Source organism: Anguilla rostrata, chromosome 7 (assembly GCF_018555375.3).
Source record: "Anguilla rostrata isolate EN2019 chromosome 7, ASM1855537v3, whole genome shotgun sequence".
Classification (NCBI taxonomy): Eukaryota; Metazoa; Chordata; class Actinopteri; order Anguilliformes; family Anguillidae; genus Anguilla; species Anguilla rostrata.
Window position 1 is genome coordinate 56,200,498 of NC_057939.1, and position 18,198 is coordinate 56,218,695.

Genomic DNA, 18,198 nt, shown 5'->3' on the forward strand with positions numbered 1-18,198 from the left:
GCAAACGCCTGCGTAAGCGAAACGCCTGGCGTAAAGGCCGAAACGGCCTGGCGTAAAGGCCGAAACGGCCTGGCGTAAAGGCCGAAACGGCCTGGCGTAAAGGCTGAAACGGCCTGGCGTAAAGGCCGAAACGGTCTGGCGTAAAGGTTGAAACGCCTGGCGTAAAGGCTGAAACGGTCGGCGAAGGCTGAAACGTGGCGTAAAGGCTGAAACGGTCTGCGTAAGGCTGAAACGCCTGCTAAAGGCTGAAACGGCCTGGCGTAAAGGCTGAAACGGCCTGGCGTAAAGGCTGAAACGGTCTGGCGTAAAGGCTGAAACGGTCTGGCGTAAAGGCTGAAACGGCCTGGCGTAAAGGCTGAAACGGCCTGGCGTAAAGGCTGAAACAAGTTTGTGTTGCTGTTTTCATTCCGTTTTGGCGAGCGTTTAAACACAACCCTTGCACTTTGAAATAGACAGCCGTTTTTCAAAGTTCAACTCTCACGCTCACCAGGACAAAACAGGATCTCATGATCCCCTTCCTGCTGTGGACAGAGCAATGCAAAGGCCAACAGCTGTAGATTAAGAAAGAAACATAGGGCTGAATTCTACGGAGCGGAGTAAAAATTGCACAATGCTGTAATTTTGGAAATCGCTGGCATTAACACACAGCTCTAGGCTCTGGCACTAGAGAAAGGACCACCGTACTTTGGAAGTGATTCATAAAGTTTTTATGATGTGGTGTTTCATCAATAATTCAATCAATAATTTACCTACAATTCGGCACAAATGCTTTTGAGGACTCAGGACTTTTAATACCAACGAGATGGGCAGTGCTTCAGTACAGTGACGTAAATCTCTATTTACAACAGGCCTGTACTCCATTTCTAGACATTAGTAACTACATGGCACAAGGCTGTAAAAAAAAAAACAATATTTTCTTGGTAAAATGCTGACCTCTGGTGGAGAGATACAGAGAGGAGATGTAGTGGCTCACCGTTTCTTAGATCAGAGATCTGATCGGATGAAACAGACACAGCAGAGCTCAGAACTCAGTTTAATCCACACATACAAACTTGTGAAAATCATGGCCTTTTAAAAATAAAAGCAGTTAATGCAGGCGGGTTTGGGCGGTCAGTCCAGACTGAAATGGCACAGGTGGGTAAGAGATGAATCAAACAAGGAACTGACAGATTTAGGCAAGAAAGCGGGAGGGGGCATCATCTAATGGTGCGGTACATCATGAAGTCCACAGTGGTGCATCGTGGGAACTTGCCGATGGAGCTCTCCTCCACGGGCGTGTAGACCTTGATCTGGCGCATGTGCGTGTCGCGGCCGTTCTGGTGGTTGGCCAGCACGGCGATCTGGATCATGAAGGTGCGGATGGGCCGGTTCAGCAGGTCCAGCAGGGGGATGTGGGTCCAGCCGCTGGGCTCCACCATCTCCAGCTGCTGCAGGGGCGAGAGCGGCCAGGGGTCCGGCCAGGAGCGGGTCAGAGACACGGAACCGGGCCAGAGGCACGGGACCGGGCCAGGAGCGGGTCAGAGACACGGAACCGGGCCAGGAGCGGGTCAGAGACACGGAACCGGGCCAGGAGCGGGTCAGCCCACAGGGCGGAGCACAACTCCACACGCGAACACGGCACACAGCCACAGCCTAAATGTGTGTGTGTCCGTGTGTATACGCACCCCTATGCATCCTGTGCACAAGTGAATAACAGGATCCTTACGTGTGAATCTCATAGGGCCTTTAGCAAAGTGACTTTGTTTCTCCTGTAAGTGCGGTGCTGTGTGTGTGAGTGTGTGTGAGCATGTGTGTGTTGGTGTGCGCGTGTGTGTGTGTGCGCAGGGTAGATCTGGCACCAGGAGATGGTGGCTGCAGTGGGAACCGTTCCAGATCCACCACTAACCACACACACACACACACACACACTTGTGCACACTCAATCACACACAAAGACACGCACACACATACACACACACACACACACTGACATAACACACGCATGGACGCACACAAGAGCACACACGCATGTACACACACACACGAACACAAGGAAAACCTGGAACTACTTACTGCACAGAAAAGAACAAATACAGAAAAATCTAGCACAAAAAAAACATCAGGTTTTTCAAATAACTCCTACCACAATGCCACAGAAAAATTCCCCAATTCAACCCCAGAGAGGAGGGAGAGAAACCTGCTTTCTGTCTTTCAAAGCGGTCAGAAGTTTCTACACAAGGACAAATAGAACACATTCAGATAAAAGGTTCCAGACCCCTTTATAACAGGACCTCACACTAAGCTCTGTGTAATTCTTACCAGAAACCCGTTTATTTACCAAAAAATTATGAGACTTAATGCCAAGCGCTGCGTAGTGAATACAGAGCAGAGGAGGAGGAGGAGATCAGGCGAAGGCGGAAAGTCTCTTTCCCCCGCGCTTGTTATTTTACTCTGTCCCGTTCACCCCACGCAGGACCGAGAGGAACGGGGGGGGCGGGAAAGAACACAATAAATATGTAAATCTAATTTGGAAGTCTGCAATTACCCGCGCGTCCCGGGCTGCTTGGGGATGCAGCGCAGGCCTCGCCTCTCATTATAAAACAATATTAACATTTTCCGAGCGGCGGAGGGATGACTCCGGCCAGCGCAGGAGCCAACCACAACATGGGAGCGGGTCGGAGAGAGCGCCACCCACGTAGCGGGAGAACAGCTTTCAAACACACGCAGTGAACTGTAAAACCAGCCCCAGCCCGCGCCCTGCACTGTCCTTTTCACTCAAGGTGAAATAAGCCATCCTTTCTTCCCCAGCGATGGGGGGGTGGGAGGGGGGGGGCATCCAGCGCACAGCGACATTATTTCACACCACGCTTCCTATTGACGCAAAGCCTTTTTTTCTTTTTTTAAATCACGAGTGTTTCCGTGAATGAACCAGGAGAAAAAGTGCTCCCCTTCCCCGCGCAAGAAAGCCTCGCTCACACACTGCACCTCTTATAAACGCTGTCTCAGACGGATTCGCCACTGATCTCAACTCCACGCTGCTCAAAAATAATCATCAATTCCACAGCAAACACAACAAATTCATTTCAGGATACAAGTCACTGATAAGCCGACCAAGTTCTCCTTGTGTTTAATAATAATTCATGAATAATAAATTCATTTCACAGTGCTGTCAGTGAAGTCACCTCATCAGCTTCACAGAGGGAAAAAACAGCCGAAATAATAAATAAATAAATAAATGCACTCTTTACAGAAGCATGTGGTCCCTCAGCCACCCAATGTGCCACAAACAGCATACCCCCCCTCCCCCCCTCCATTAAATAAATAAACGGAGCAATCAAACAATCGTTAATATTTATAAACTCAGGATCATAAAACAGCTATGTGGTAGGTAAAGGGGTGGAGTATGAGATGGTTATTATTTTATTTTTTTTTTTTAAAAGAGCCAAATGTTCCTGAAAAGCTCACGTTAACATTTCTGTACAAGACGCCAAGCTGCTGATAAACTGTGGGCACATTCCAGACAGCGCCACAGTGTGGCCGGGAGCTCAACGCTCTCAGAACCAACGCACATGCAGCGGCCCGTCAGGGGTTCGCTTCTGAACTCACTCAGACCCCGGCCCGGGACCCCATTCCCCCTCGTACTGCAGACGCACAGCCAGCCACAGGCACCCACGCTGAGAGCGCGTCCGTGGAGCAAGGTCTGGGGTACGGGGTGTGGGGTACGGGGTGACTGAAGCATCGCAGCGTTCCCGAGCCGGGATTCTAACCGCAGAGCAGCCTAATCTAGAACGGAATGCCACTCCAAAATTCCCTCCATCGCCCGTTTCAGGGGAGTCTGGTTCTTACTGAAACGCAGGAAGATTCATAATTATTTTGTGCACAAATTAAGATGGCGATGAAATCCAAAGTGGTCACTTAAGGAGATGGAAAACCTTTTTTCTTTCTTTTTTTTAAATCACGGATGAAACTGAACAAGTCAGTCACATCCAGGCTATGGCACGGCAGAGAAATGAGACAAATAAAAAACACTCTAAGAGGTACATTTAAAAAAAAGAAATTCAAGAGAATTTCACAAGCACTTTATTTCCCTCCAAAGTTTGCGGTCAAATCAAACCGTTAAGAGCCTATAGCTAACATTTTAATGAGGGTAACAGCATCTACAATTGTAGCTGAATGGGTATTTGTGTTCCTGGCAAAGCCCAGCACTACCCCTGTGCTTAAGCCCTGAGCTGCTCTCAAAGGCGGGGAGGAGAGGGAATCAATTACAGGAAGATTAAATCAATGAGGAGAGGGTGAAAGCAGTAAATTCACTGCACAAAGAGGCAGCCCCATAACTCAGCAGAGACGCGCGGGGGAGGCGTGTGGGCGGGGGGGCCGAGGGGGGGCAGGGCTGCTGTCACCGGGCACAGTTTTAATTAGCACCACGCTGGAGTGGGAACAGTGGCAGCGTTGTGGAGTGAGGCGGTGCAGCTGTGGTGCAGCGTGGGGCTAGGGGGGGCATAGGCAAGGGGGGGGGGGGGCTGGCCGCGTTCCCCGCCCGTCCTGTGCCAGTTCAGGTGTCTGTACCCTGGTGGTGGGCAGCGTTGGGGGGGGAGGCGGGGGGGGTAGGATTGCCCCACTCGCCCCGTTCACTCAGACGCAGCGTCTGACGGCATTCTGCCCGGTGACATCACATGCCCCCCCACCCCCCACCAGAGGCTGAGACAGGTCAAACGGACACCAGTGAAAGGATCCGTTCACACCTCTGCCCCCGCCCAGCAGAGCACTTACAGGAGAAACTAAGTCACTCTGCTAAAGGCCATACGAGTTTCTGAAACATGACCAGGAGTCCCCCTCACAAACATCAGTCTGCATGAGGACCATGACCAGGAGTCCACCTCACAAACATCAGTCTGCATGAGGACCATGACCAGGAGTCCACCTCACAAACATCAGTCTGCATGAGGACCATGACCAGGAGTCCACCTCACAAACATCAGTCTGCATGAGGACCATGACCAGGAGTCCACCTCACAAACATCAGTCTGCATGAGGACCATGACCAGGAGTCCACCTCACAAACATCAGTCTGCATGAGGACCATGACCAGGAGTCCCCCTCACAAACATCAGTCTGCATGAGGACCTAACCAGCGAGCCACCCCACAAACATAGTCTGCATGAGGACCATGACCAGGAGTCCACTCACAAACATCAGTCTGCATGAGGACCATGACCAGGAGTCCACCTCACAAACATCAGTCTGCATGAGGACCATACCCGATCCACCTCACAAACATCATCTGCATGAGGACCATGACCAGGAGTCCACCTACAAACATCAGTCTGCATGAGGACCATACCAGGGGTCCCTCAAACATCAGTCTGCATGAGGACCATGACAGAGTCACCTCACAACGTCAGTGCATGAGGACCATGACCAGGAGTCCCCCTCACAAACGTCAGTCTGCATGAGGACCATGACCAGGAGTCCACCTCACAAACGTCAGTCTGCATGAGGACCATGACCAGGAGTCCACCTCACAAACGTCAGTCTGCATGAGGACCCAGCTGAGACTAAAACGCATTGTTTTCTGCTGAAAATTCTGAGCATCTAAAAAGACCCTCAGGGAACGTATTTAACAGGATGTTCTGAACACACACCAAGCCGGCCGCTGCATTTGAATATTTAACAAACACACCTCCCTTCCTTCCCTGTCCCTGAGGAGCTAGCGGACAGCTTGACTGGGAATATTCCGACTGTTTAATAGATGTGTGATAACTGGTAACAGAAAGATAATAGCAAGCAAGTAGATAAATAAAAGAAGACAAATGGTATTAAATGAATCACTGACACAGAACAACATGCATACTGTAATACCACTTTTAAAATTTGGTATACATAATGGACCTGTTACATGATGCCATTTATGATTCAGGATTATGTACGTCAGGTGAAAACAGTAACAGGACACGAACACACGTTTTGGGAGCTTCAACACTATTCATAAATGATGTTGGTGGAAAACGATGCATCGGTGAAGGAGGGCGTCCAAATTCTCATGAAAGCTTTCCGCTCCTCCTCCTTCACAGTTCCCGTGACGCGTTCAGAAGAAATCGAAGAAAGCAGTTGGGGTGAGGAGCCGAGGGAACATTTTAAAATTGAAATGCAGCCAATAAACCTTGCGGGACTGATTCAGAAATGCAGGGTTTGTCCAACCAAACACTTTTTTTCCTGAATTTGATTTTCTCAATGAACAAATCAGGGTGAATATTAGAACCGGTCAGTTTTTTTAAATTTTTTTTTTTAAACAAACTTCCCAAAATGCTTACCATAACCAACTTCCATTTTCAAACACCCTGGCAAAAAGTCATATCAGTCGACTGATATTAAAATCTGCTAGTGATTGTTTTATAAAACGCATTTTGGTTGTATTTAGTGTGCATCACTTGGATTGTTTGAAATTGTGTTGACCTGAGTTTCAGATAAAATGCAAAAGCACTGCAAATGTCTAATCAGAGAAGCTATTATGAAATGAGACAGCACCATATCCCAAAATTCAAATAAAAGCGCATAACCTTTCAGAGAATAGACAGCATTTTTAAACATCTCAAGGAGCACTTGGCATTTTTCATTCAGATTTGGAAAGGAGGCACGATAATTACAAAAAGCCAAGCAGCACATTTCAAATTATTCTACTTTCTGAAGCAATACTGACCACCAGTGTACATAGCAAATATAGCGCCTAAGCAATAATGACCTTGAGCACACAGAAAAGACTGAAGCAAGGCTGACCTCTAGTGTAGAACACAGGTTCTCTCAGAGTACACATTTCCACAGGCAGACATAAATACTTTCTGAACGGTTTTCAGTTTGGTGACAGGTAAATGTAACCCTATACGCCTCTAAACTGATACTGTACTTTGCTACAATGTTTTAAATGCAAAAACATTTCTAATAAAAAATAATAATTACTTACCCGGATCTCTTGTAAGTTATGAAAATTGTTTCCAACTCGCACAGAGATTTTACTGGGTGTGTAGCTCTCGTCTGACTTGTAATCAGCATATATGCAAAGCATCTTCACTGTGGTTTTTCGTCTGTAATCAAAAGAATGACATAAGATCTTTAACACGTGATCTCTGATTTGTACTCCCCGAAGGGCAAAACCATTTCCGCTGGTTTCATGTTAAAGACCGTCTCTTTATTTCCCTCTGTGCTTATCCACCCTGATCACAGGTGCATTCTGGGTAGAGAGCGATCCTCTGAGGCAGACAGGTGTACAGGTACAGGTGGGACTGCAAAGGTGATTGGCGTATGGCTCAGCGATGTGAGTGGTGATTGGCGTATGGCTCAGCGATGTCCTGAGGCTCCTTTTAGGACGCACGGAACGGCTTCCAGGACTCGAGCAGCCGCTGGACACGCATGGCGGGTCTTACGTGACCCATAAACCTTCACACCTCACACTATAACTACAGACAATAAAGACAGCTATAACAATATAAACTTCACAAGCACACACACGGTAACGATTTTGTTCCAGTGTTCCCCTATTGTTATGTAAAGCATCATTTTTTGTCTGCTACCAATGACTTGAAATGGATTTTTTTGGTTGTTGGTGCTGTATCTTCCTAAAGTGCTCAGAAGTAAGTCCAGTTCAGCCACGCTATGTTCCAGGCCCAATGCTCCTCCACACAGCCGTCCAGTTCAGCGCAGTGTTAGTACGTGTATTTCTATGTAACATGCAGCGACTCAGGCCAAAGTGTGCGGTAACTCTTTCTCTACCTGAACTGAATGTTGACCAGGTGTGGCTGCGAGCCGTCAGACTGCCAATAGGTCTCCAGGTTGTCATCACGTAGCTGGTCCACCCCGAAACCTGCGGACCAACCAGAGCTACATCACTGTGTGTGTGAACACTGAACAGTACCGGCTGATAAACTTACAAACAATATGAGAGGTTAAGGGAATTCTGTGTCCAAATTCACAGGGAATGTCTCTTTAATTAGCACAGCAATACAAAGAAAATCCAGATCAACCTGAAAAGGCTAAACATTCCGTGTGACTTCACGCCTTGTAACCCCTCCCACCCGCCCAAAGGGATCACAGAGCTTCTCCACCCTAGCTCCCCAGTGGTGGAACGAACTCCCCGTCCCTCTCCGAACCTCCCCCTCACTACCCATCTTCCGCCGTGGCCTGAAGACTCATCTCTTCAGACTATACCTACACTAACCACCACCACGCTGTATATTTCACTCTAAATCTTAGAGTGAAATATACCCCCCCACCCCCCACTTGTTACATGCTGCCAAATAAATGTAATGTAAGTATCAGCTTACCGGGCTTGCAGGACGAAAGCGACCACACGGCCTGGGACCCGATTTCCCTCACAGTGCCCGTGCGCTCCAGCTGCTTGGGGTCTGCACCGGGAGGGGTCTTACTGGCTGTGGCCATCTTCACACACACGTTCCTGCAAATTAAATACAATGGATAATGCACTGTCAGCTCAACAAGCACATGTTAAAGCCTACAATTACAGCCTAGTTTTCCAAAATCAGTAACCGGCAAATCGTATTAACTTTGTAACGATATAGCTATTCATAAAGATAATTAAAGAACGCCCCGTGGTTAAGACTGACACACAGCAAGCTAAGCTAGCTGCGAGCAAAGACATTAACTACCTAGCCATTTAATACCACAGCGGTACATCAAAGCGTAACAAACATACACATAGTTCACGCTGAAACCACGATAACAGCTAGACTAACTAGGTAGCAGAAAAGACTTCCCAGTGTACTAATTACTTTAGTTCGTAAACTTTGTATGCTAGTTGGCCGTTGATGTTTACCTCCCGTGTTCCCTGCGTAGAATTCAGCAATCTACTTGGTCAGTGATATTGAGGATAACTACGTTACCACTCGCCAATTCAGTGCACTAATCTAACTCTAGATTGCTCTTTTGTCGACTAGTGAACTATACGGACCCTTGGGAAATAACGTTAGTTACCTTTGTATGTCAACATCGTTATCCAACTAGCAAGCTAACGTTAACATTTTTAAATTAAAGCGTGCATTCATAGTATAGAAAAGAGGTGATAATACCTGTGTCTTCTCTGATATCAGTGGACTTTGTGGTTTTGTTAGACGTTACCAAACATTAAAAAGTGTATGCTATCATGTTTTGCCAGCTACATTCTTAGCTAACAACAGTTAGCTTGCTAGGTAATGACAACGGTCCACTCCGACAAGAGCAACAACAAGAAAGTGATTTTCAGCGATAAACAGCGAAGCGGGAAATATCGCAACAAAATTTAAAAGTAAAGTTTTGTTATAATCAATTGTTTTGTAATATCAAACCAAAAAATTGCATCTGCAAATAGCAATAACCCTACAGTTAACATTCGAATCTCCCACTCGGTTTTTCGATTTCGTCGCCTTTAAATGACGCAACGGGAGTGGCGCTTTGGTCGCATCAGAGAATACGGTCGGGCGCGCCATCTTTTCTCCCGGCTTCTCTCCCTAGGAGCACACGTTGTTGAAAATAAGAGAGAGATAAGCCGCAATAACACTAAGTTATTTCACATTATTGTACCTGGAAGACGGAGACAGAAGGGAGGCTATTGGGGGTGAGCTGATGTTCGTCGACAACTGATCTGTGCTAACCTTTTTACGATAATTATGGGTTAAGGGTTAATTTTATCGGCCCATGCATGTGTATCTTGTGAGCTGCGTATGGATTATTTGCTAGTTCCCTGAGGCCTTTCGGCCTTTGGTGCAGTCAGTTGTGCGCACCAGAATAGTCTGGTAGGATGGTATTTGGTAATATTTTCCCAACACGTGTCGCCTGGCTATTGCTGCTTCGCGAACACTGGTAGGAATGTATTCGATTTCGTGATGTCAGCGGCCGTGTCCTGGAGAGCGAGGTGAGTCGCAGGCCAGCTAATCGTAGGCAAATGAAACCGCATCATTTCACGTTGCTTGCGAACGGAAGTTAGCAGTTTAGCTCCCATCTGTCCAAATATGCCGCGTTGATTTCACGTTGTCGATATAGTTAGTTGCATAGACATTTGTCTGTGGTTAGATGGCTAATTGTATATGTACGACCATCTGTATTCTCTGTCACGGTTTATTAGCTAGTTTGCTATCGTCGAAAACTGTTGGATAGCTGTAAGGTAGATGTTCTGCCCAACTGGCGACGTTTCCTTTGGTTTTGTTTCGTGGCGTATGCTAATTGTATGGCAAATGACTGAGCTAGCTAGCAAACTACGGTTTACCAGATGTGGCAGGGCGATCATAGCTGGCTACGTTGTGTTCATCATATGATAAACTGCCAGCCTGTCGGTTAGCGAGCTGGCAGTATTTGTAATGGATTCCGTAGATAAAAGTAACGTTACTGTGATTATTATTGGTGCTAACGCGAATGCTGGGCGTTAGTTAGCTGGTTCCTTGTGAATGATGTTGGCCAGCCAGCTGGTGATTTATTATTTCAGTTGATTAAACTAGCTAGCTGATTTAATTTCGTTCACGTTATCTCTAATCTAATTCTAATGAGACAACGGTGGTGTCAATCACATATTTTCTTAATACCAGAGAATGACTCCAAGCTGACTATTTCGCTTAATTAAACTGACATCAATCAGTTCACAAATACAGTTAGCTGCTGATGTTTGACGCCTCACTTTAGCCTTTCTTAGCTAGCCAGCTGACGTAGTTAGCTATATGATGACGTTTTCCATTTTAGTAGCTAACTTTGCATAGCAACACCTAGTAGTAATAATAATACTACTAATAATAATAATAGCAGCTCTGTTTATATAGCACCTTTAATACGTTAATACATCTCAGTGCTTTCCAAACAGAAATAATAAAAATTGTAAGCAAAAATGTCTACAAAAACATTAGTTTTTGTGTATGAATATAAGCATAAGAAAACCAAAGTTAAACCAAAGAGCAAAACTGATAAAAAATAAATAAAATTAGAAAGTTAGTTGAAGTCAAGATAAAACAAAATGACGGTGCTTTCAATGGAGAATGGATCAATATTGTCATCAACAGGGGAAATCACCTGTAGTTACTGTATTTAGAACCTACAGCCAAGCTGTGTTGGTTCTGACCAAATGCTCTACAAGCAGTTAGAAATTGTGTAAGCCTATTGTGAATAATAACATTTGTTTAAATGTTCTTGTTATGTATATTGACTTTATTAAATCTCTTTTTAGATTAGTGCGGCCTTTCCTCCGTTAAGGGGACTGTTCTGTCAAGGTTTTGAGAGAAGGCAGCTAAAATGTCAGAGAAACCGACCAGAATCGCGATTGTGAACCATGACAAGTGCAAACCCAAGAAATGCCGACAGGAGTGCAAGAAGAGCTGTCCGGTGGTGCGCATGGGTAAGGGCCAACCGCCAGGCTGTTCGAATCCGACCGCCGGACCTTTGTCGCACGTCTCTCCCTCTCTCTCCTCTTAATTCTTCCTGTCTCTCTACACTGTCCTATCAAATAAAGGAAAAACCCAAAAAACATTTAAAAAAAAAAAAAAAAGATTCATTTGGTAAAAGAGGTGCACAGGTGTAAGTCATGTTGTAGCGTATTGAGTTTTTACTCTGTTTTTAGGCAAGCTTTGCATAGAGGTGACATCACAGAGCAAAATAGCCTGGATCTCTGAATCTCTCTGCATCGGCTGTGGCATCTGCATTAAGGTGAGCTGGTGATCGCCGTATTCCTGCTCTCCTTTAAAATGATTGGCAGCAGCAGGAATTTGAACTCTGTGATTCAAAGTATAATTATCATTCCTGCAAGAAGACTGTCTTGCGTGTATTTAGAATGCACAGTTAAGTAGTTTTTAATGTTTTGTCTGTAAAAACATTTTTTCAGAAATGTCCGTTTGGGGCCATATCAATCGTCAATCTGCCCAGCAACATGGAGAAGGAGACGACTCACAGATACTGCGCCAATTCCTTTAAGCTGCATCGGTACGTCCGCAGGGTGCAGAAAGGCTCTGCGCCATTTTGTGTTCCACATCATCAGAGAATTAAATATGAAATTTCACCATCACTTCCACAAACGAGTGTCATAGGAAATATAGGAATTGATTAGAAATATAATTTTCTAATCATCGGAGGCCTGCGTTTTTGGAGCACAACGTTTCTTATTTATAATTTTGTTGAAAAATGGCAAGAACAGAATATAACAAGGTAATGTTATAAATAAACTAGTGTATTTTTTGACATTTACATTACTACCTGCCTATTTTTGTCTCATTTTATAGGTATTGCGTAATAAGATAATTTGACATCTGTGGGAATTTACTATTCTGCTTTTGTTCCCTCCATGAAAATTCATAAGGAAACGATCTTGAGTTATAAATCAGGTTTTCTGCATGAGTGTATTTTTGGCGCGTTACCGGTGTCTGTCCCTCCGTGTGCTTCAGACTGCCTATCCCCCGGCCCGGAGAGGTCCTCGGATTGGTCGGGACCAACGGCATCGGGAAGTCCACCGCTCTGAAGATCCTGGCCGGAAAACAGAAACCCAACCTGGGGAAGTTTGATGTGAGTCGCTGGGAGAACGTTACGCTCGCCAGAGTGCATCCTGGGAAAGCAGCACACTTCTCCCCACTCAGTGGACCTGCAGGGAAAGTGTGACATTTGAATAAAGGACTCCATGCATTATGGAAAAGCTTTATGCTACGTTACAGAGCTGAGCACCAACAAATGATAGTGTGTTGTAATTTCAGTGTTAGTGTAATTAAATAAGATGTTAGCGTGTGCCATGATTATATGCTTGACAGCCGTAAAAACTTTTATGTTCCCAGGCACCTCCGGACTGGCAGGAGATACTCACCTACTTCCGAGGTTCTGAGCTGCAGAATTACTTCACCAAGATCCTGGAGGATGACCTGAAGGCCATAGTCAAGCCCCAGTATGTGGACCAGATCCCCAAAACTGTCAAGGTCAGTGCCCATGAGCTTCCTGAACCGTGGGCCATGATCTCTGCCAGTTCTTTTTATTATGGCAGAAAGTAACCAGTAAACGGGTACGTTTACCCACAGATAAACACGGCTGCTTCGACCAGTGTGTGTACTCGGTACGACAGAGAGCATGGAGTGAAATGGTTGCGTAACATTCGCAGACGTGTATGTCTTGGCCCCAGCACAGGCAGAGTGGGGAGTACTCTGCTGGTTACTGGACTGAGCTTTTCATTTTCCATCAGGCAGTTGCATTTCCCTTTTTCTACCACTAGGGGACAGTGGGATCCATCCTCAGCAGGAAAGACGACACCAAAACGGAAGACATTGTCTGTGACCAGCTTGGTATGCAAATAAGTGAATCTGAATAATGAAGTAATGTCTGCTCTCATGTCATATTGGTAATGGCACCGCATATCCGGAGTTATTTTTTATCAACATTGTAATCTTAATACTGAGTGGAGACGACAGCATCAGGTGTTTTGGGTGGTCTGCGCTCTGGTAAAGTTTCTGTGTTTCTCTGGTGCAGATCTGACTCACCTGCGGGACAGGAACGTGGAGGACCTGTCGGGAGGAGAGCTGCAGCGTTTCGCCTGCGCCGTGGTGTGCATCCAAAGAGCAGATATGTGAGTCCCCGCACCGCCCTCCTGGGTTATAATAAACCCCCCCCCCCCCCCGTACGCCTCAGAAGTGTCTCGTGAGCACGCTCTGTTTGTTCCTGCAGCTTCATGTTCGACGAGCCGTCCAGTTACTTGGATGTGAAGCAGCGTTTGAAGGCCGCCATCACCATCCGCTCCCTCATCACCCCCGACAGGTGAGTCCCCCCCCCCCCAGTCTGGCCCTCTGGGTGGGGGCGCTGCAATAGTCTGCATATGAACACATATGTTTATTCACCTTCTTCTGTTCTTCTGCCCTGGAAGGTACATCATTGTGGTGGAGCACGACCTGAGCGTGCTGGACTACCTGTCTGACTTCATCTGCTGTCTGTACGGAGTTCCCAGTGCTTACGGAGTGGTGACCATGCCTTTCAGCGTTCGGGAAGGTACCCTCCTCCCTTTACAAATTATAATAATATTTTCTGTTTGTTTTGTTGGGGGTTGCCAGATTTAATCTTAGTTGAAGCAGTTGCTTTTGATCCAGATGCTTCAGGATGGCCTGTTAGTGTGTTAGCTGGGCCCAACTGTGCGTTGGTCAGGCTGCGCGGGTGAAACTCACTTCCTGTGACCCCCCCGCTCCAGGTATTAACATCTTTCTGGACGGCTACGTGCCGACGGAGAACCTGCGCTTCAGGGAGACCTCGCTGGTCTTCAAGGTGGCCGAGACGGCCAACGAGGAGGAGATCAAGAAGATGTGCCGCTACCAGTACCCGCACATGAAGAAGGCCATGGGCGACTTCCACCTGGAGATCGTGGAGGGGGAGTTCACCGACTCCGAGATCATGGTCATGCTGGGAGAGAACGGTACACTGCAGGGTCCAATCCAGCCATCTTCAGTCCTGGTCCTGGAGAGCCGCTGGGTCTGCTGGGATTTGTAGTTGCTCAGCTCTTAATGATCAGTTAAAGCAGCCGATTACACGGTTAACTCACCTGACCTGGTTTACTGGGTCTGAATTGGGTGCTGATATCAAGGTGAAAACAAAAAGCAGCAGACCCTGCATCCTGCCAGGACCAGGAAGAAGACCTCTGGTAGAGACCATTCTTCAGTTCTTCAATGCTGCTGTATGGTATTTTAGTGTTGGGAGGGAACAATAAAAATGCAGTGATATCATGTATATAATACAAATTATAAGTATTATATTAAACAAATGGTGCTAATGTTGGGCCCATAGGTACATATTAATCAGTGGTTGAATATTTGAAGTAGCTCACAGCATTGTGTGAACTGGTCCACTCTTAACATGTGAATGGCATCGCGTTCATGCGTGTACGACCGTGTTCTAATGCTGAACCAGCGCTGCTGTTTTCCAGGCACCGGCAAAACTACATTCATCAGGATGCTGGCTGGCCGCCTTAAACCAGATGAAGGAGGTAATTTCACTTTTTAGTCAACTTCCTTTTTTTGGAAAATCTCCACATCTTTCAATAGATCCAAAATAAGTTTTGAACGCACATATTTACAGAATGAGGCTCACACTGCAGCCCATTACCTGAGACCTGTGTCCACATATGACGGAAGTTAACTGTTTCCATTCTCCCATCATCCTCAGGGGAAGTGCCAGTCCTGAACGTCAGCTACAAGCCACAGAAGATCAGCCCCAAATTTAAAGTAGGCCCCTCATCCTCAGCGTGAATCTCTTTTCTAAACGGTCGTGAGCATCTGAAGTTGTGATTTAATGTTCTGTGGTTCCTGCTCAGGGAAGCGTGCGAGCACTGCTTCACGAGAAGATCCGTGACTCCTACACCCACCCGCAGTTCATCACCGACGTCATGAAGCCCATGCAGATCGAGAGCATCATCGACCAGGACGTGAGTCCATCAATACGACTCATCCCTCATTAAAGTGTCTCATTGTGAATGTGTACTGGTGTGGCAGTGAGGGAGGTTGGGAGGGAAGGTTGATGTTCGGTGGTGCTGCTCTCTGGTTGTGGTTGAGAGTGAGTGAGTAACCCTAGGTGGTCTCTGGTTGTGGTTGAGAGTGAGTGAGTAACCCTGGGTGCTCTCTGGTTGTGGTTGACAGTGAGTGAGTAACCCTGGGTGCTCTCTGGTTGTGGTTGACAGTGAGTGAGTAACCCTGGGTGCTCTCTGGTTGTGTTGACAGTGAGTGAGTAACCCTGGGTGCTCTGGTTGTGGTTGAGAGTGATTGACAGTGAGAGTGCGTGATTGATTGACAGTGAGTGAGTAACCCTGCGTGCTCTCTGGCTCTTGCAGGTGCAGAACCTGTCTGGAGGAGAGCTGCAGCGGGTGGCCTTGGCGTTGTGTCTGGGCAAGCCTGCCGATGTGTACCTGATCGACGAGCCGTCGGCCTACCTGGACTCAGAGCAGCGTCTCATGGCCGCCCGGGTCGTCAAACGGTGCGCAGACTATTCCGCCCGCCGCCGCGTTCCGGAACGTTCTGTAATGGAGGAACACAGACACGGTTCTGTGCTGTTCTCTTCAGAAAAGAACATTCTGTTCTAGAAATGTTGCGATGTTCTGCAGATCAGATACAGCTGAGTAGTTAAATAGTTTACACTGGCTCAGATTGAGCTATACCTTCTGAGAGCAGTAGTTTAGCCACTTCGTCCAGCCTGGTGGTTTTGAGCAGCGTTTCTCTCACTCTGGCACGCAGGTGGGGGCCGCAGTTCAGCTCTGACATTACTGGAAGGTGTTATGTGTGGAAACGTTGGTTTTTGTGCTCTTGCAGATTCATCCTTCACGCCAAGAAGACGGCCTTTGTGGTGGAGCACGACTTCATCATGGCGACCTACCTGGCCGACCGTGTCATCGTGTTCGACGGCATTCCGTCAAGGAGCACCGCTGCCAACACGTGAGTCCGCCGGTCTGAGCGCCGCAAAGCCTGTCTGGGTCAGATGGTCAGGGTGGTTCTCCTCTGGGTCGGGTGGTCAGGGCGGTTCCCCTCTGGGTCGGATGGTCAGGGCGGTTCTCCTCTGGGTCGGATGGTCAGGGTGGTTCTCCTCTGGGGCGGATGGTCAGGGCGTTTCCCCTCTGGGTCAGATGGTCAGGGCGTTTCCCCTCTGGGTCGGATGGTCAGACTGTTCCTCCTCTGGGTCGGATGGTCAGGGCGTTTCCCCTCTGGGTTGGATGGTCAGACTGTTCCTCCTCTGGGTCGGATGGTCAGACGGTTCCTCCTCTGGGTCGGATGGTCAGGGCGTTTCCCCTCTGGGTCGGATGGTCAGGGTGGTTCCCCTCTGGGGCGGGTGGTCAGGGTGGTTCCCCTCTGGGTCGGATGGTCAGGGCGTTTCCTCTTTGGGTCGGATGGTCAGGGCGTTTCCCCTCTGGGTCGGATGGTCAGGGTGGTTCCCCTCTGGGGCGGGTGGTCAGGGTGGTTCCCCTCTGGGTCGGATGGTCAGGGCGTTTCCTCTTTGGGTCGGATGGTCAGGGCGTTTCCCCTCTGGGTCGGATGGTCAGACTGTTCCTCCTCTGGGTCGGGTGGTCAGGGTGGTTCTCCTCTGGGTCGGGTGGTCAGGGTGGTTCTCCTCTGGGTCGGATGGTCAGGGCGGTTCCCCTCTGGGTCGGATGGTCAGGGTGGTTCTCCTCTGGGTCGGATGGTCAGGGTGGTTCTCCTCTGGGTCGGATGGTCAGGGTGGTTCTCCTCTGGGTCGGATGGTCAGGGTGGTTCTCCTCTGGGGCGGATGGTCAGGGCGTTTCCCCTCTGGGTCAGATGGTCAGGGCGTTTCCCCTCTGGGTCGGATGGTCAGACTGTTCCTCCTCTGGGTCGGATGGTCAGACGGTTCCTCCTCTGGGTCGGATGGTCAGGGCGTTTCCCCTCTGGGTCGGATGGTCAGGGTGGTTCCCCTCTGGGGCGGGTGGTCAGGGTGGTTCCCCTCTGGGGCGGGTGGTCAGGGTGGTTCCCCTCTGGGTCGGATGGTCAGGGCGTTTCCCCTCTGGGTCGGATGGTCAGGGCGTTTCCCCTCTGGGTCGGATGGTCAGACTGTTCCTCCTCTGGGTCGGGTGGTCAGGGTGGTTCTCCTCTGGGTCGGATGGTCAGGGTGGTTCTCCTGTGGGTCGGGTGGTCAGGGTGGTTCTCCTCTGGGTCGGATGGTCAGGGCGTTTCTGCTCATTGTGTTCCTCCTCTGGTCCGCTGCTTCCTCAGGCCACAGACGCTGCTAGCCGGAATGAACAAGTTCTTGGCCCAGCTGGAGATCACCTTCAGACGAGACCCGAACAACTTCCGACCCAGAATCAACAAGATGAACTCCATCAAGGTACAGCGCAGCCTGCATCCTGCAAAGGACTGTGCAATCGCGTTAGGCGTGTTTCTGCTGTATGAAATGCAGTGTAAATATAAGACCTTCTCACTCCTGTAACCGTTTGCTTCACAGGACGTGGAGCAGAAGAAGAGTGGCAACTATTTCTTCCTGGATGACTAAATTCATTCCTTATATGTAAAGGTTTCCATCATGCTACCCAATATTAAATGCTACACATTTGTTGGAAAAGCAGAACGTGTCCAATTCCACTGACCCTAAAGAGAGCACCACCGATGCTGCAGAGAGGACAGCAGCAGCGTTATGACCATACGGACCATATGACCGTACGGACCCAGAGCGACAAGCGTAATCAACCATTTATTTTAAAAATAAATCCTATTAATTAAAGAGCCCGTTTCTCTAATTTTCTGTGTG

The 18,198-nt window shown here is 48.1% G+C and overlaps 2 protein-coding genes across 6 annotated transcripts; one reads left to right on the forward strand and one right to left on the reverse strand.

Moving 5' to 3' along the window:
* Positions 1-1,017: 1,017 nt before the first annotated feature.
* Positions 1,018-10,455, reverse strand: anapc10 (anaphase promoting complex subunit 10). Of its 4 annotated transcripts, none has more exons than XM_064345347.1 (5): positions 10,349-10,455; positions 8,295-8,425; positions 7,744-7,834; positions 6,938-7,058; positions 1,018-1,427 (listed from the first exon to the last, which is right to left on the reverse strand). In XM_064345347.1, exons 2-5 carry the CDS (start codon positions 8,407-8,409, stop codon positions 1,197-1,199), a joined length of 558 nt encoding a protein of 185 aa, XP_064201417.1. In that variant the 5' UTR covers positions 8,410-8,425; positions 10,349-10,455; the 3' UTR covers positions 1,018-1,196. The 4 variants fall into 4 exon arrangements, with proteins under 4 accessions (XP_064201417.1, XP_064201416.1, XP_064201415.1 ...); XM_064345346.1 differs by having other exon boundaries at positions 10,229-10,408; XM_064345345.1 differs by lacking the exon at positions 10,349-10,455 and adding an exon at positions 9,057-9,371.
* Positions 9,428-18,187, forward strand: abce1 (ATP-binding cassette, sub-family E (OABP), member 1). 2 transcript variants are annotated; one of them, XM_064345342.1, is made up of 18 exons: positions 9,428-9,580; positions 11,174-11,341; positions 11,564-11,649; positions 11,825-11,922; positions 12,381-12,498; positions 12,762-12,899; positions 13,190-13,259; positions 13,444-13,540; positions 13,639-13,728; positions 13,835-13,956; positions 14,153-14,374; positions 14,882-14,941; positions 15,121-15,179; positions 15,269-15,379; positions 15,782-15,924; positions 16,257-16,379; positions 17,667-17,778; positions 17,896-18,187. In XM_064345342.1, the coding sequence occupies exons 2-18, from the start codon at positions 11,239-11,241 to the stop codon at positions 17,941-17,943; spliced, it is 1,800 nt and encodes a 599-aa protein (XP_064201412.1). In that variant the 5' UTR covers positions 9,428-9,580; positions 11,174-11,238; the 3' UTR covers positions 17,944-18,187. The 2 variants fall into 2 exon arrangements, with proteins under 2 accessions (XP_064201412.1, XP_064201414.1); XM_064345344.1 differs by lacking the exon at positions 9,428-9,580 and adding an exon at positions 9,737-9,877.
* The last annotated feature ends 11 nt before the right edge of the window (positions 18,188-18,198 follow it).

What these genes read in the sequence shown, in the direction of transcription:
- abce1 (XM_064345342.1), top strand. Translation starts at nt 11,239, where the DNA reads ATGTCAGAGAAACCGACCAGAATCGCGATTGTGAACCATGACAAGTGC. An exon ending in GCTGTGGCATCTGCATTAAG is followed by an intron (nt 11,650 to 11,824) that starts GTGAGCTGGTGA and finishes ACATTTTTTCAG; the next exon opens with AAATGTCCGTTTGGGGCCAT. An exon ending in TGCATCCAAAGAGCAGATAT is followed by an intron (nt 13,541 to 13,638) that starts GTGAGTCCCCGC and finishes TTGTTCCTGCAG; the next exon opens with CTTCATGTTCGACGAGCCGT.
- anapc10 (XM_064345347.1), bottom strand. Translation starts at nt 8,409, where the DNA reads ATGGCCACAGCCAGTAAGACCCCTCCCGGTGCAGACCCCAAGCAGCTG. An exon ending in GCTTTCGTCCTGCAAGCCCG is followed by an intron (nt 7,835 to 8,294) that starts GTAAGCTGATAC and finishes GTTGGTCCGCAG; the next exon opens with GTTTCGGGGTGGACCAGCTA. An exon ending in CTGGTCAACATTCAGTTCAG is followed by an intron (nt 7,059 to 7,743) that starts GTAGAGAAAGAG and finishes TTTTGATTACAG; the next exon opens with ACGAAAAACCACAGTGAAGA.